Source organism: Budorcas taxicolor, chromosome 1 (assembly GCF_023091745.1).
Source record: "Budorcas taxicolor isolate Tak-1 chromosome 1, Takin1.1, whole genome shotgun sequence".
In the NCBI taxonomy this organism is placed as follows: Eukaryota; Metazoa; Chordata; class Mammalia; order Artiodactyla; family Bovidae; genus Budorcas; species Budorcas taxicolor.
In genome coordinates this window covers 122,910,368-122,926,972 of record NC_068910.1, presented here as the reverse complement: position 1 = coordinate 122,926,972, position 16,605 = coordinate 122,910,368, and the positions used below count along the sequence as shown (strand labels likewise).

Genomic DNA, 16,605 nt, shown 5'->3' with positions numbered 1-16,605 from the left:
ATTCTCATTTTCTCTTAGAGGCACCGCCATCTACAAGTTATACGGTCATCCTTGACTCTCCCATTTCCCTCACCCCAAATATTCAATCAAGCTTTGTCAACTTCACCTCCAAATTCTTCCATTCATCTCCTTATTATTTATCTTGATCACAGCATCAGTTCTTTTAATTTCTCTACCTCCAGTCTTGCCCCCTTCAAATTTAGACACACCTATGACAATTTAGACAACTGTCCAAATTTCTTAATGGCCCTTCCAAGCTCCTCCCACCCCAGGGTCAGGTGTCTGCCTGTTCCTGCAGCCTTCTGCTCATCCCTGTCTGCAGCATCACACTCTGGCACACTGAACACCAGAGCAATGGTGTCTGGGAAAAGGAGTGAGGGAAAAACTGGTGTGTGTGTGTGTGTGTGTGTGTGTGTGTGTGTGTGTGTAGGCAGGTGCAGAAGAGTTAAGACAGTGAGGAGAAATGTTTTAAAGCATAATTTTATTTTTTAAGCTGGATTTAAATAAAGAAATGCTTCTTGGAATTGAGAAATATTTTTAGGTCAACAAAAATTCAGAAGGCAGTTTTAAAACAGAAAGTAGAAATAGCATGTTATAGTGGGAAGAACTCAGACCTGCAAGTCAGAGTCAAATCTAGTCTTGATTTTGCCCTTTCCCAGCTGTGTGAGTGTGTACAAATCACTTAACCTCTCTGGGCATCAGTTTGCTCATCTGTAAAAATGAAATGAGTGAGTTCAATCCCCAAATGTCCTTCTATTCTTAAAATTTATAATTCAAGAAAAAAAAATCCCCGGATATGTTTCATGTACCTTCTAGTCTGACACAGAAAAACATACAAGAGAAACTTCAATGTTAGGAAAGTTGAGTTAATTCTTCAGTGTTTCTCTCAGTACCTAGAGTCCAGATGTCCCCAGACCTCAGCTCTTGCCTGATCCATCATTCTATGGATTTCTGGGTTTCCAGCAATGCAGGATCGCTGGTTCTATCCCTGGGTCGGGAAGATCCCTTGGAGAAGGAAATGGCTAACCACTCCTGTATTCTTGCCTGGAGAATTCCATAGGCAGAGGAGCCTGGCAGGCTACCATTCATGGGGTTGCAAAGAGTTAGACATAACTGAATGACTAACACACAGCAAGGCTGGTGTGGGACAATCCAGGGCCAGGAAGGAAGGGACACATAAAGTTCCATCTCTTCTCTGGCTTATTTTAGTCTCAGAAAAGCACTTGTAACTATGTGCATTTTGAAACAGTCTTGAATGTCTGGTTGCTGAAGTCAAGTCACATTGTGAGAGGCAGAAACAAAAAACAATGTGAGAATAGATTTGCAGTTTCACTACATGAGAATCATTCATTAACACTCGCAGACCTGTGACCTTATGACTTCAGTTTTACAGAATTCAGTTCTCCAAAGCGTCTAATTAGCCTTAGAGATACTAGCCCTAGGATTCAGGTACACTGCTACCAAGTGACAGTGACAGGGTAGACACACAGAGGCCAATTAGTAGATGCAGGCTTCTCTGAAGCTCAAAATGCCCTCTGTTCAAGTAATATGTGCCACGTCCTTTAGGTTATGAGCACGCATTCCCATATGTTTAATATCACAAATAAATTTAAATATTAAAACAAACACAAGAACCACATTTAGAAATTGCTTAAAGGTAGTTGTTCTCAACTCTAGCTGCACGTTAGAATCACATGGAGATTCTATTAAAAATATATATATTATAATGATCAAACCTCCCTCCTAGAGACTGATATAACTGATCTTTTTCTGCCTTTTTTGGGGGGTAGGTAGGTGGTTCTTTGCTCTTGAAATCATCACATCACTTTTTTTACTCCGTAGTTAATGGAGGGACTTGTAAAATGCTCTAACTACTTCTCCATCCTTCTGAACATTCATTAATCCATCTGTCCATCTATATCCAGGTATATATACACTGTCACAGGGTACAGAGAAGACCAAGATAAATATCTGATTGCTATTAGCAACTCCACTGGCTACAGACTCCAGAATAAACTGCCTGAGAAAATTTAAGGAGAGTTTTATGATAGAGCAGAATATTCTGATCAGAAAAATAAGCTGCAAAAATACATTTCTCAATAGCTAATAATGCATTTTGCATTAAGGAATATCTCATATCATATGATATACTATATCAACTTTCTTTTATTTAGTATCAGCATGATATTTCTTTTATTATCTTTTATTTACATTCATACATTCTTTTTAAAAGATTGTACTCTTGTAAGCAACATATAAATGGACTCAAATATGCCAAGTAAGACTAGTGGGATTTAGAAAACCCGTCACATATGTATGTTGTTCATTTACATTGGGTAAATATAAACATTAATTCTCCTCCTGAGATTCTTCTGACTCTGTCCCAAAGTTCTAGTGAGAGGTCAGAGTTGGGATTGTTTTCTCAGGTAGTTTCTGGCCCTGAGAGCTCCTCATTTTTGCCTCAGAAAACCTATTCACTCCACTGAAATGGAGTCTGAACCTGAGCAGTGCTCAGACTTGTAGGCTCTAAGATCCTCAACCAGAAGAAGCCAGAGCCACTGAAGGGTGGGTGATACTGGAGATGGCAACCAAAATCTTGCCAGTGTTTTCTTATTGATTTGCAGAGGTTCTTTATGTATTCTGTATATGAGTCCTTTCTTATGTGTGTCGGAAACATGTGCTCCAGTCTATGGCTTGTCTTTCTGTTCTCTTAATGATACCTTTTGATGAGTACAAGTGAAAATTTTAATATAACCAATTTGATGATATATTTTAAGACGTTTCCTTAGAACACTGAAAAGGGAGGAAATGGTTTGAACCCTTGAGAACCCTTGAGCTTAGAGTAAGATGGGACAGGAAACTCCCTGAAGTTTTTGACCTTATTAAGGAATAACTTTAGCCTTTCTGTTAACCTTTTCACACAGATTTATGCAATATTTTACATGAGTAACCTCTGAGAGGGAACAGAACCTTAGGAGACAATGCCCTCCACTGAATTTGTTATACTCCATGTCTAAGGTAAACAACTTGAGATGATGTATCCTGACTGATTTGGTTTCAAAAGACAGTAGTGCAAGGAGAAGGAGGAAGCAGTCATTATGTTTTCTACACAAAGGACAAAGCCACGTAAAATATTATTTTCAGTCTGTATACATTCCTAACCAGAAAGAGAAAACTGTAATAGTAACAAGGAAGAGAAAACTAGCTTAAGATCTTCCTTAAAACAAAACTAAGACTGCCTTCACGAAAGTGGCACTGGAGAGGAACACAGAAGTACCCATCATTAGTGTTTGGACATCACTCTAACTTGGATGACAGACAGGAGGGGGTCCTCACAGACCCCCAGGAACGGATACGCCTGTCGGGTCCATCTCTCTCCCCTCTGCTCCAGTCCCCTTCTGCCTCCCTGTTGCACAGATTAAGGCCCTGCTGCCCAGCTGTGAGCAGGGGAGTTCTGAAGGTGCCACAGACAGTATGTCAAGTGGCTGACTTCCTTCGGGAGTGCTGATCTGGGAAGGTGGAAGCAGGACAAGCACGCACAGCACCGGAAGAGCAGACAGGCGAACAGAGAAGGGCCACAAGGAGTCCTGCTTACTGCAGCTGGAAGTGCTTGAGCTTGGTAACCAGCAGCTTGTACTGGGCACCCAGGGGCGCCATGGATGCGACGTCTACAAATATCAGTTGCTCCAGAGGTCCTGTTTCATTGGTTGCTTCGGAGGGGCAAAGGGTACGGCTCACTTCCTGGTAGTTGTAGCTCCTCTGGTATCTGCAGCAGCCAGGGGAGGGAAAACCAGCGAGAAGGAAAAGGACACTCAGTGAACAAGCAGGGAAAGAAACATTTTCTTTCAGTTCTCTCTGAATTTCTTTCCAGGTCCTTATATTTAAAACTTCATACTGGACCTACCAACAGTGATTTTTACAGCTAAAGTACTTGGCACAGAATTGTGTGACATTATAACACAGATAAGGGGACTGCTGAGGGCCCAGTTCACTTAGGCTGTGTCTGCCTCACCATATCACCCTCCTAATTCAATCAGAAAATTAATCAGATTTTGGAAGGGAAATTGTTCTGATAAAACAACCTGATTCCATTTTGCCACTCTTTAAGCCTTTGCTAAACGAATATAAAGAAAGCCCCAGAGTCCGAGTCAAGGCATCAGAGTGAGTATTTCAGTCCTCACGTTCTTAGCCTCCGAAATGATCTCACACTGTGCTCCGTGCCCATGTCGGCATGCTTTCTGGTTTGCTCTTGCTAGTGCTCTAATGCCCTATAGTGTTCCCTGCGAAAATAGAAACTCCATGAGGAAGAGACTTCATTGTTGTTTTCCACCATTGTATCCCCAGCATCTATCATTTAGTAATGCTCAATAAATATTATGGGATAAAGAAAGCACACTGGGTGAACATTGTGAAGAACGTAAGGTGTTACTCAAGGTGACTGCAAGGCCTAGCCCTGTCCTCCGTGGATGACCCACTAACCAACCAAGACATTCTTCAGGTGCTACAATTCTAGGTTCTTATCAGAGATTATCAAAGAGGAGAGAAGCTGGACAGAGCTGAACCAGTCAGGGAATGTAGCATGTCAACTGTTTGCACTCAGCATGCATACTATGTCAACGAGTTGAACATCTGATTTTTCTAGGGAAAAGAGCAGTTGAAGTCTAGGATGTTGAAGGAAAACAAATGTAATGAAGCTGTCAGGGCAAGATCCACTTACAGTCCTTGGAAGAGCAGAGGAACCTGCCAGGACAGCACCTCTTTCTGCTGGCGAACCACAACCAGGACCGGGTAGTCAAGGTTTTCGGAGGAGCTGTTCACGTACACCCGCACGGCAGTCACCTACGAGCAGGGCAGAGACACAGCAAACACAGATCACACGCGCACAGACATGTACATCACAGCTGCCACCAGAAGCTCTGAAAAACCAGTTCTTATATTTGCTGCTGACCATAACCCACTCCAGTATTCTTGCCTGGAGAGTCCCATGGGCAGAGGGGTCTGGCGGGCTACAGTCCATGGGGTCACAAAGAGTTGGACATGACTGAGCAACTAACAGTTTCACTTTTCACTTTCATAGATACTCCAAATATCCCAGCTGTCTTCTCCTCATTTATATTGTAACCACAGTCAGTTTCAACACTGCTGCACAATCCCCAGGGGAGATTAGAAAACAAACTGATGCCTGGGCCCAACCCTCAAAATTCTGATTTAAGTCATTTTGGGTGAAGCCAAATTATGGAGGTGTTGAACGGCAAGCTGAGGAGTTTGAATTGGGCAGTCAACACAAGATTAGGAGAATAAACCCAGAACAGAAAAAGAAAGATGTCAGTGTGCTTCTCTTCTTATCTGAATATAAATGGTAAATATACAAATACCTTTTAAAAGAAAAAAAAGACCTACAAGTGCCTCAACTGCTTACAAACTTTAATTTTGGCTTGTAAAATCATTCTGTGCTTTCAACCAAAATGTTATTGCCATGTTTTGTTAAAGCCTAGCAGATGGCCTGATGTTCCCCTAGCCACAGATATGATAGGGGCTGAAGAGTCTTCTCTTTTCCCTTATCCAAGGTGTAATCAATCCCTAAAAACTTTTTTAAACCAACAGCTCCTTTGTTCCCTGGTGGTTCAGACGGTAAAGAATCTGCCTGCAATGCGGAAGACCTGGGTTCAATCCCTGGATGAGGAAGATTCCCTGGAGAAGGAAACGGCAACCCAATCTAGTATTCTTGCCTGGGAAATCCCATGGACAGAGGACCCTGGAGGGCTATAGTCCATGGGGTCACAAAGAACCAGACACGACCGAGAGACTAACACAAACAGAAGGATAGTTTTAAACAACTATCATGGTTGTTTAAAAGATAGGAAATTGAATGATGCCCCTGGATCTAGATGGTTCTAACATTTTCACTTTTTATAATATTTATACTATAGACAATAGAAAAAGGGCAAAGTAAGAAAAAAGTTGATCTTCCATATGAGATGTTTTCTCCCTAATGTATTTAAGCCTTGAAAATGAAAGTGAATTCTCTTAGTCGTGTCTGGACTCTTTGCTACCCCATGGACTGTAGCCTACAGTCAGGCTCCTCCATCTATGGAATTCTCCAGGCAAGAGTAGTGAAGTGGGTTGCCATTTCTTTCTCCAGGGGATCTTCCCGACCCAGGGATTGAACCCAGGTCTCCCGCATTGCAGGCAGATGCTTTACCATCTGAGCCACCAGTGAAGCCCATTTAAGCCTTAGTGTTCTCTTGAAAAGTAGGGGAAAGAAATGAAACAAGAAAGCCTTGCAGTGAAACTCTGAAGATCTATGACCTGTTCATAATGGAAATCGAGAGACAACAGGGTATCATGGGTATCATAGATTATTACTATTCGGGTCTCATATATCATCCTTGATGAAGCCAGTTTTGCTTTTTAATGTTAACAATAGTCCAAGATTAATTTATTAATTAGATAAGAAAGCTTGCTCACAAAGGAAGTGTTTTCTTGTGCCCACATGCTACATGTTTCCATGGAAATTATGTTGCAGCTGATCACGGCCAACACCATGTCTCTAATGCAGACTTCTTTCCTAAGCTCTGGATGTTCCACAGGCACAAAGACAAACTGAAGTGGAACCTGTCACTTCCTTGACCCCTAACTTTAATATCTTCTGAATTTCTTTGCTTTTTTTTTTTTTTTTTTTTTGTGGAACTTCCCTGACCAGAAATCAAACTCATGCCCCCTGCAGTGGATGTGCTGAGTCTTAACCACTGGACCATCAGGGAAATTCTGAATTTCCTTGCTTGTTAAATGAACCACACAGCCAATCTGAGCCTGAGTCATCCCTGATTCCTACTTCCGTAGCATTCTCCATCAGTAGGTCATCAAGTTCTACCACTTCTACCAACTTCATAGTGTCCATACCCAGATCCTCCCCTCCCCCATCCATGACACCCTCCTGGTCCAGTCCTTGACCCTCATTGATGGTGCCTTATCTAGCCTTCTTATCCCCAGGGCTATACCCCCTCAGAGGCCAATTTCAGCTTGGCATTATCCTTGCTTACCAGGCCTTTAGTGGATCTGAGAATTTTCAGATTTACTTCCAAAGGAATGAGAAGAGTATTTTTATGAAAAGATAGAACAGAATGATGAACACTCATAAACTTATCACCCAGCTTTTGTTGTTCCTGTTCAGTCACTCAGTTGTGTCTGACTTATCCAGCTTTAATAATTATTTTTAAAAGCGTACCATTTTATTTTATTTACACCTTTTCATTCCAATCCCAAAGAAAGGCAATGCCAAAGAATGTTCAAACTACCCCACAATTGCACTCATCTTACATGCTAGCAAAGTAATGCTCAAAATTCTCCAAGTCAGGCTTCAGCAGTACCTGAACTGTGAACTTTCAGGAGTATGTACAAGGCTGTACACTGTCACCCCGCTTATTTAACTTATATGCAGAGTACATCATAAGAAATGCTGGGCTGGGTGAAGCACAAGCTGGAATCAAGATTGCTGGGAGAAATATCAATAACCTCAGATATGTAGATGACACCACCCTTACGGCATAAAATGAAGAAGAACTAAAGAGCCTTTTGATGCAAGCGAAAGAGGAGAGTGAAAAAGTTGGCTTAAAACTCAATATTCAGAAAACTAAGATCATGGCATCTGGTCCCATCACTTCATAGCAAATAGATGGGGAAACAGTGGAAACGATGAAATTTTATTTTGGGGGGCTCCAAAATCACTGCAGATGGTGACTGCAGTCACGAAATTAAAAGACACTTGCTCCTTGGAAGAAAAGTTATGACCAACCCAGACAGCATATTAAAAATCAGAGACATTACTTTGCCAACAAGGGTGTGTCTGGTCAAAGCTATGGTTTTCCCAGTAGTCATGTATGGATGTCAGAGCTGGACTATAAAGAAAGCTGAGCGCCAAAGAACTGATGCTTTTGAATCATGGTGTTGGAGAAGACTCTTGAGAGTCCCTTGGACTGCAAGGAGATCCAACCAGTCCATCCCAAAGGAAATCTGTCCTGAATATTCATTGGAAGGATTGATGCTGAAGCTGAAACTCCAATACTCTGGCCAACTGATGCAAAGAATTGACTCACTTGAAAAGACCCTGATGCTGGGAAAGATTGAAGGTTGGGGGAGAAGGGGATGACAGAGGATGAGATGGTTGGATGGCATCACCACTCAAAGGACATGAGTTTGAGTAAGCTCCGGGAGTTGGTAATGGACAGAGAAGCTTGGTGTGCTGCAGTCCATGGGGTCACAAAGAGTCGGACACAACTGAATGACTGAACTGAACTCCATTTCCCACACACATCTTTTTTTGATTATTTTAAATACCAAAGATGATACCATTTCATCTGTAAATATTTCAATCCATATCTCTAAAAGATAAGGCCTCCTCTTTTTAATATAACATATTACCATTATCATACTTAATAAAATTAATGATAATTTTAAAAGTTATCCAATACCAACACAGGGATTCCCTAATAGCTCAGTTGGTAAAGAATCTGCCTGCAAATCAGGAGACCCCAGTTCAATTCCTGGGTCTCGATGATCTGCTGGAGAAGGGATAGGGTACCCACTCCGGTATTCTTGGGTTTTCCTTGTGGCTCAGCTGGTAAAGAATCCACCTGCAATGCAGGAGACCTGGGTTCAATACCTAGGTTGGGAAAATCCCCTGGAGAAGGGAAAGGCTACCTACTCCAGTATTCTGGCCTGGGGAATTTCATGGACTGTAAAGTCCATGGGGTCACAAACAATTGGACACGATTGAGCAACTTCAGAAGAACACAGTGTTTGAATTTCTTCATTTATTTAAAAATTGTGTTTTTCAGTATTAAAAAAATTTTGAGTACAAACAAGATCCATATATTTCATTTGGTTGATAAGTATTTTGAATCTCTTTTAATCTAAAGGCAACACTCCCCACTGTAACACTCTTTTGGCATTTATTTGTTGAAGAAAGCTGCTCACAAAGCAGTAAAAACCTGATACACTCATATTCTGGATTTTGTTGGTTGCACCTTTTGGTTCCTTTATCCCTTGTATTTTTTACAGACTGGCAGTTAGAGCTAGAGGCTTGATTAGATTCATGTAACTTCATCTCTCAGTCTTTTCCTTGGATTTTGAATTAGAGTCCAGAAAGTTTTCACCACTCCAGACTGCTGAAGCCAGTGTTTTCTTCTAGTACTTTATGATATCATATTATTAATACTTAAATCTCTATCCCTTTGTGATTAACACTAGTATATGGTATGAGGAATGATTTTGTCTTTTTTTTTTTTTCAATATGGCTCTCCTGTTGTCCCAGCACCACCTATTAACAAGTTTATCTTTTCTCCACTGGTTTGAATCACTCAGGACTTTTCTTAATCACTGTCTTGTTCTCTAGTTTATTTGCCTGGTAGTCCCTCACATGCCTAATTCCTTGCTGTTTCTCAAAAGGGCTATGTCTCCGATATCTGCCCTTTTAATTTCTTTTTTTTTTTTAATTTAGTTATTTTACTTGGAGGCTAATTACTTTACAATGGCCTTTTAATTTCATTCTCATCCCTAATGTCCTTTTTGGGCAAGTCTTCCTTGATATTTCTCTATCCCATCCAATAAATGGATGTCCCTCTCTTGGAGGGGGCTGTGTGCCCTCTGATTACCTCAGTACAGCATGTTAATACCGCAGTAAAATAATAGGAAAAAAATGTGGCCTTTGCCCCCAATTCCTGAAACAGAGTTCCTAAAACCCTTGTAATTTCCTAAGTGATAAAGTCCTGGGTGTTCCTTGGCAGGACTGATGCTAAAGCTGAAACTCCAATACTTTGGCCACCTCATGAGAAGAGTTGATTCATTGGAAAAGGCCCTGATGCTGGGAGGGGTTGGGGGCAGGAGGAGAAGGGGACGACAGAGGATGAGATGGCTGGATGGCATCACCAACTCGATGGACCTGAGTCTGAGTGAACTCCGGGAGTTGGTGATGGACGGGGAGGCCTGGCGTGCTGCAATTCATGGGGTCGTTCATGGGGTCGCAGAGAGTTGGACACGACTGAGCGACTGAACTGAACTGAACTGAACTGAAGAGCACTAGTAGCATCTTTTGTTCTACTATTTGGTCCTATTTCTGGCTCCTGACAGAGCTCCTAAATCCCTTGGAATTTCCTGGGTGATAAGAGTTTCTTTTGTTCTAATGAAGATTCTAGGTGGCCTTCTGGATAACTTCAGAATGGGAGCTGGTTACCCAAAAAACCTAGCCATGATTAGTAGCTCAGAACTTTCGGCTCTGCCTCCATCATCCAGGAAGTGGAGGGGGCTGGAGATTGAGTTAATAATTGGTCATCCCTATGGATGAAGCCTCCATAAAAATTCCTATGATACAGGTGTGGAGAATTTCCAGGTTGGTGAATGCATCCCCAATACCAGGAAGGTGGAGAACCCCAACTCCATGGGAACAGAAGCTTCTGTGCTCAGGACACTTCTGGACTTTCCCCTATGCACCTCTTCCATATTGCTCATCTTGAGTTAAAGTGAAAGTGTTAATTGCTCAGTCATGTCTGACTCTTTGTGACCCTATGGACTGTAGCCTGCCAGGCTCCTCTGCCCTTGGGATTCTGCAGGCAAGAATTCTTGAGTGGGTTGCCATTTCCTACTCCAGGGGATCCTGTTTATAATAAACAAGTAATCTAGTAAATAAATTGTATTTCTTCTGTGAGCTGCTTAGCAAATTAATCAAACCATATGGGGTAGGGTTGTCACAGCAACCTCTGGTTAACAGCTGGTTGGTCAGCGCATGGGTAGCAATCTAGACTTGTGATCAGCATCTGCAGTGGGAGGTGGGTGGTCGCTTGGGACTGAGCCCCTAACCGATGGGATCTGATGCAGACACTAAGTAGATCCTGTCGGCATTGAACTGAATCATAGGACACACAGCTGGTGTCACCAAATTGCTTGATGTGTGTAAGATCCACACATCTGATGTTGGAAGTATTGGGTGAAGAGAAGAAAACAGAAGTTAGCTTTTCCTATAGACAACCCCAAACCTTTTTTTTTTTTTCATGTAGTCAAATTGACTCCTTTCTTGGCCATTTCTCCCATCACTTTTTAAAACTGAGACATAGATAACACCACACAAATCACTCTCAAAAGTATAGAATTCAGTAGTTTTAGTGTATTCACGGAGCTATGCAACTATCACCACTACCTAACTCCAGAATACTTTATTGCCCCGCTAAAGAAGCCCTGTACCCATTGGCAGTCACTCCTCATTCCCTCCTTCCCACAATGCCTGGTAACCAATAATTTAATTTCTGTCTCTGGGGATTTGCCTATTTCACGTAGGTGATTTCCTATTCCATATATTATGAAATAATATATATGCTTTCTTGTGTGTGGCTCATTTCAGTTAGCATGTTTTCAAGGTTCTTCCATGTTGCAGTATGTGTCAGTACTTCATTTTTGTTTATTGCTCAGTAATATTCCAATGGCATGAATAAAGCACATTTGTTTATTCTTCAGTTGATGGAAATTTTGATTGTTTCTACTTTTGGGCTATGAACATTTGTAAAGAAGTTCTTGTGTAAACAAGTGTTCTTAGTTCTTCTGAATGCATCCCTAGGAGTATAATTTCTGGGTGACATGGTAACTCAAAACACTTTACTTTTTTTTGTTTTTAATTTTCGACTGTACTGGGTCTTCCCTGCTGCACGCGGGCTTTCTCTAGTTGCAGCGAGCCAGGGGTACTCTCTGGCTGTGGTGCGTGGGCTTCTCCCTGCAATGGCTTTTCTTGCTGTGGATCACCGGCTCTAAGGGCATGCAGGCCTCAGTAGTTGTGGCACTCAGGCTTAGCTGGCCCACAGCATACAGGATCCTCCAGGACTAGGAATTGAACCCATGTCCCCTGCATTGGCAAGAGGATTCTCAACCATGGGACCATCATGGAAGTCCTCCTATGTTTAACTTTTTGAGGAACTGCCAAAATGTTCTCCAAAGAGGTGCATCATTATACATTCTAGCAATTTACATAATCAGCAATGTAAAAGTTTCTGATTTCTCCACACCGTTGTCCACACTAACTACCGTCTGTCTTCTGCTGCTGCTGGCTGCTGCTGAGTCGCTTCAGTCGTGTCCGACTCTGTGCGACCGTCTGTCTTCTAGATAATACTTAATCTTAATGGGTATGAAGTGGTATCTCACTGTGGATGTGGACCTCCCAATATTCTAACAGTTAATTTAGCTTGCCTGCCTGACTCTTCTGGGAAGCTGAAAACATCATCATTGGCACCTCTGGTGCTAGCACAATGAGTTAGCTTAGAAGCAGGCTCATTTTTCAGGTTCAAAAACCAACACCAGCATTACCCACAGCACATATGTTTAGAGCACACTTTCGTCTGGCTTAAATCTATAGTAGTCAGAACCAAGGTAAAAGCCTAAGGAAAGCTGTGAACAAGCCAGCTTTATCTTTAGCTTGTCTGCTTCCCTTCTCATTACCTACGCTGAAGACTCCTCCTCCCTTCTTATGTACTTAATGCCAGAGGGATTTCCCTCCTTTCTTTTTTTTTTCCAAACGTCACTCTAAGGCAGTAGTTCCCAAATTGTAGTGTGCTTTTTAGCATTCAAATCTCTCAAACCCAACCCCCAACATTTCTGATTCAGCAGATCAGGAATAGAACTTTAAAATAATGTGCGGGGAGATTCTGATCACATAAATTGCACCCATACTTTGGGAAGTGCTGTTCCAAAGGAACCATCTAGTGGATGGCCCTACTTGTCAACACCTTGCCAGTTGCTCTTGTGGGATTCCCTGATGGCTCAGTTGGTAAAGAATCTGCCCGCAATGAGGGAGACCTAGGTTTAATCCCTGGGTTGGGAAGAGCCGCTGGAGAAGGGAAAAGCTACCCATTCCAGTATTCTGGCCTGGAGAATTCCATGTACTGTATAGTCCATGGGGTTGCAAAAAGTCGGACACAACTGAGTGGCTTTCACTATCACACTTCCTCAAGGTGCACCATCATGAGATCACCAATGTCACCAGCATGTCTGGAAGCTAGTGTGTCTGGTGGGGCCAGCTGGAAAGAGGTCTGCTTGAAGAGAAGCAGAGCAGATGTATTACTGCCATGGTTACGCTAACCCACTCTTTATCTCCACACTCTTTTATTCCTAGTCTGGCTCTCATAATCCACTTACCTTTTTATTTTTGAATAACGATCTTACTAATTACAATTTAAAAAACCTCAGAAGAGACACAGATATAAAGAACAGACTTTTGGACTCTGTGGGAGAAGGCAAGTGTGGGACGATCTGAGAGAACAGCACTGAAACATGTATATTACCATATGTGAAATAGATGACCAGCCCAAGTTTGATGCATGAAACAGGGACTCAAAGTCAGTACACTGGGACAACCCATAGGGATGGGGTGGGGAGGGAGGTGGGAGGGGGGTTTGGGATGGGGGACACATGTACACCTGTGGCTGATTCATGTCAATGTATGGCAAAAACCACCACAATATTGCAAAGTAATTAGCCTCAATTAAAGTAAATAAATTAATTTTTTTTAAAAGCCACTGTGTTGGCTTCCCCGATAGCTCAGTTGGTAAAGAATCTGCCTGCAATGCAGGAGACCCTGGTTCGATCCCTAGGTTGGGAAGATCTCCTGGAGAAGGGATAGACTACCCACTCCAGTACTCTGGAGTACTCTAGAGAATTCCCTGGACTGTGTAGTCCATGGGGTTGCAAAGAGTCAGACATGACTGAATGGCTTTCACTTTCACCTGTTTAGGCTTCCCTGGTGGCTCAGACGGTAAAGCGTCTGCCTGCAATGCGGGAGACCTGGGTTTGATCCCTGGGTTGGGAAGATACCTGGAGAAGGAAACGGCAACCCACTCCAGTATTCTTGCCTGGAAAATTCCACGGACGGAGGAGCCTGGTAGGCTACAGTCCATCGGGTTGCAAAGAGTCAGACATGACTGAGCCACTTTGCTTATATTCAATAGACACATAACACTGTAATTATCATTCAATTAAAAATTAAAAACAAAAAACCCAACCTCAGAGATACTGGCATAATAAACTGCAAAAAATATATTAAGAGTAAGAGATAGAAAACACTGGGCAGTTTTTCAAGATGAGCAGATAATGCACCCCTCCCCCAGGAAAGGATAAAAAGTCCTGTTCAGATGTTGCTTTGCTTTTCCAGAGGCTAATATTCAACTGAGAAAGTTAGATTACCTTTGCAGCAATGAAGCAAGCCATGTAAAGGCAAAACTAAATGAAGGTATTGAATTCATAACGGACTCTGATACCTTATAAAAGACCACTCTTAAGAGCCAAGATTTCCCCTTCTGTTGCTGCTTCCTGTTGTCATGACAACAAAAGCACTTTTATATATATAACTTGTTAACTATGTTTGCTACAAGTAGGGAATTGCATTATAATTATGAGGGAAGAAGTACTGAAGTATTCCCATCTCTGATATATAGATCACAATTATGAAAGGTCTTAAAGCTTAGAGAGTCTCTTTTTAATCCTTTAGAACATGTCAGTAGGGAAAAGTTCAACATTGCAAATAATGCAGCTCTGTTGCAAAAAGAGGGTAAAAGTGAGTTTAATTCAAGATCTAGTTTGGTTTTGCTAAAATAATGAGACTTTCTTAGAACATGAGATTAAAAATCAGAAATTCAGTTCAGTTCAGTTCAGTTGCTCAGTCATGTCTGACTCTTTGCGACCCCAAGAAATGCAGCATGCCAGGCCTCCCTGTCCATCACCAACTTCCAGAGTCCACCCAAACCCATGTCCTTTGAGTCCGTGATGCCATCCAACCATCTCATCCTCTGTCGTCCCCTTCTCCTCCTGCCCTCAATCTTTTCCAGCATCAAAGTCTTTTCAAATGAGTCAGCTCTTCGCATCAGGTGTCCAAAGTATTGGCGTTTCAGCTTCAACATCAGTCCTTCCAATGAACACCCAGGACTGCTCTCCTTTAGGATGGACTGGTTGGATCTCCTTGCAGTCCACATGAGATTAAAAATCAGAAATTGCTGGTTTCCATTACTAGGGCTTCCCAGGTGGCACAGTGGTAAAGAATCCGCCTGCCAATGCAGCAGATGCAGGTTCGATCCCTGGGCTGGGAAGATCCCCAGGAGGAGGAAATGGCAATCCGCTCCAGTATTCTTGCCTGGGAAAGCCCACGGATAGAGGAACCTGGTGGACTACAGTTCATGGGGTTGCAAAGAATCGGACACTACCGAGCACACACACAGTTATTAGGCATACCATTGTTTTATGACGTGATCTCGAAAAGCTGATTCTCCATGTAAAATGGCTACAATAATATTCATTAATGGTTCCTCTTCTTCATGTCACAAACATCACAGAACAAATTTTTTATAAACAAATACAAATGATTTGGTAACTGTTTTAATAACTTATGTTCATTGGGTGTATATTGTCCTTCTGTCCCTCCTTCATTCCTTCCTCCCTCTCTCTCTGTCTTCTCTGTTTCCATCCTTTCTTCCTACCTGCCCAAGCTCCCTCCATCATTCATCAGACATTCACTAAATCAGGAGCTATAGGAGGTACTAAGGATATGCTAGAGGCAACCCTGTCCTTGTGTAGCTCATTATCTAGTCACAGAGACAGATGGTGTTATTATCAAAAGCATAATGTGATGGTGTTATAGTAGCAACATGAGCAGTGCTGTGAGCACCCAGAGGACAAAGTGGCTACCCATGCGGAGGAGTTAGAGTGAGAAACACAGAAGCTAGTCAGTCACTTACCAAGTTACAGTGAAGTGGAGACTGTTCGCACAGGTCCTGCTGTTGCCTGGCTGGTGCACATAACCTGGACTGATAGTGTTAGAGAAACTTACATCTGGGAAGGTACTCAGGGCGATCATCTAGTCCAAAGGTTCCATTTACAGAAGAGGAGCCAGAGACTTTATTTTCTGGGGCTCCAAAATCACTGCAGATAGTGATTGCAGCCATGAAATTAAAAGACGCTCCTTGGAAGAAAAGTTATGACCAACCTAGACAGCATATTAAAAAGCAGAGACATTACTTTGCCAACAAAGGTCCGTCTAGTCAAAGCTATGATTTTTCCAGTAGTCATGTATGGATGTGAGAGTTGGACTGTAAAGAAAGCTGAGCACTGAAGAATTGATGCTTTTGAACTGCGGTGTTGGAGAAGATTCTTGAGAGTCCCTTGGACTGCAAGGAGATCCAACCAGTCCATCCTAAAGGAAATCAGTCCTGAATATTCATTGGAAGGACTGATGCTGAAGCTGAAACTCCAATACTTTGTGAATAACTGACTCATTTGAAAAGACCCTGATGCTGGGAAAGATTGAAGGTGGGAGGAGAAGGGGACAACAGAGGTTGGATGGCATCACCGACTCAATGGACATGGGTTTGGGTGGACTCCGGGAGTTGGTGATGGACAGGGAGGCCTAGTGTGCTGTGTTTCCTGGGGTTGCAAAGAGCTGGACACAACTGAGCGACTGAACTGAACAGACAAAGGATCAGTATCTTGAATATATAAAGAACCCTGAAAACTCATAGAAAAACACAGTAACCCAATGGAAAAAAATGGGTAAAGAATATAAACATCAACTGAAGAGAAGAA

General features: G+C 42.3%; 1 protein-coding gene across 1 annotated transcript in view; it reads right to left on the bottom strand.

Moving 5' to 3' along the window:
- The window catches only part of SIDT1 (SID1 transmembrane family member 1), a 102,505-nt gene that overhangs the window by 65,607 nt on the left and 20,293 nt on the right, over nt 1-16,605 (bottom strand). The window contains exons 2-3 of the mRNA XM_052661778.1: nt 4,718-4,839; nt 3,596-3,766 (exon numbers count right to left, since the gene is read on the bottom strand). Of these exons, the coding sequence (XP_052517738.1) occupies nt 3,596-3,766; nt 4,718-4,839 (293 nt within the window). The remainder of the gene's footprint in view (nt 1-3,595; nt 3,767-4,717; nt 4,840-16,605) is intronic.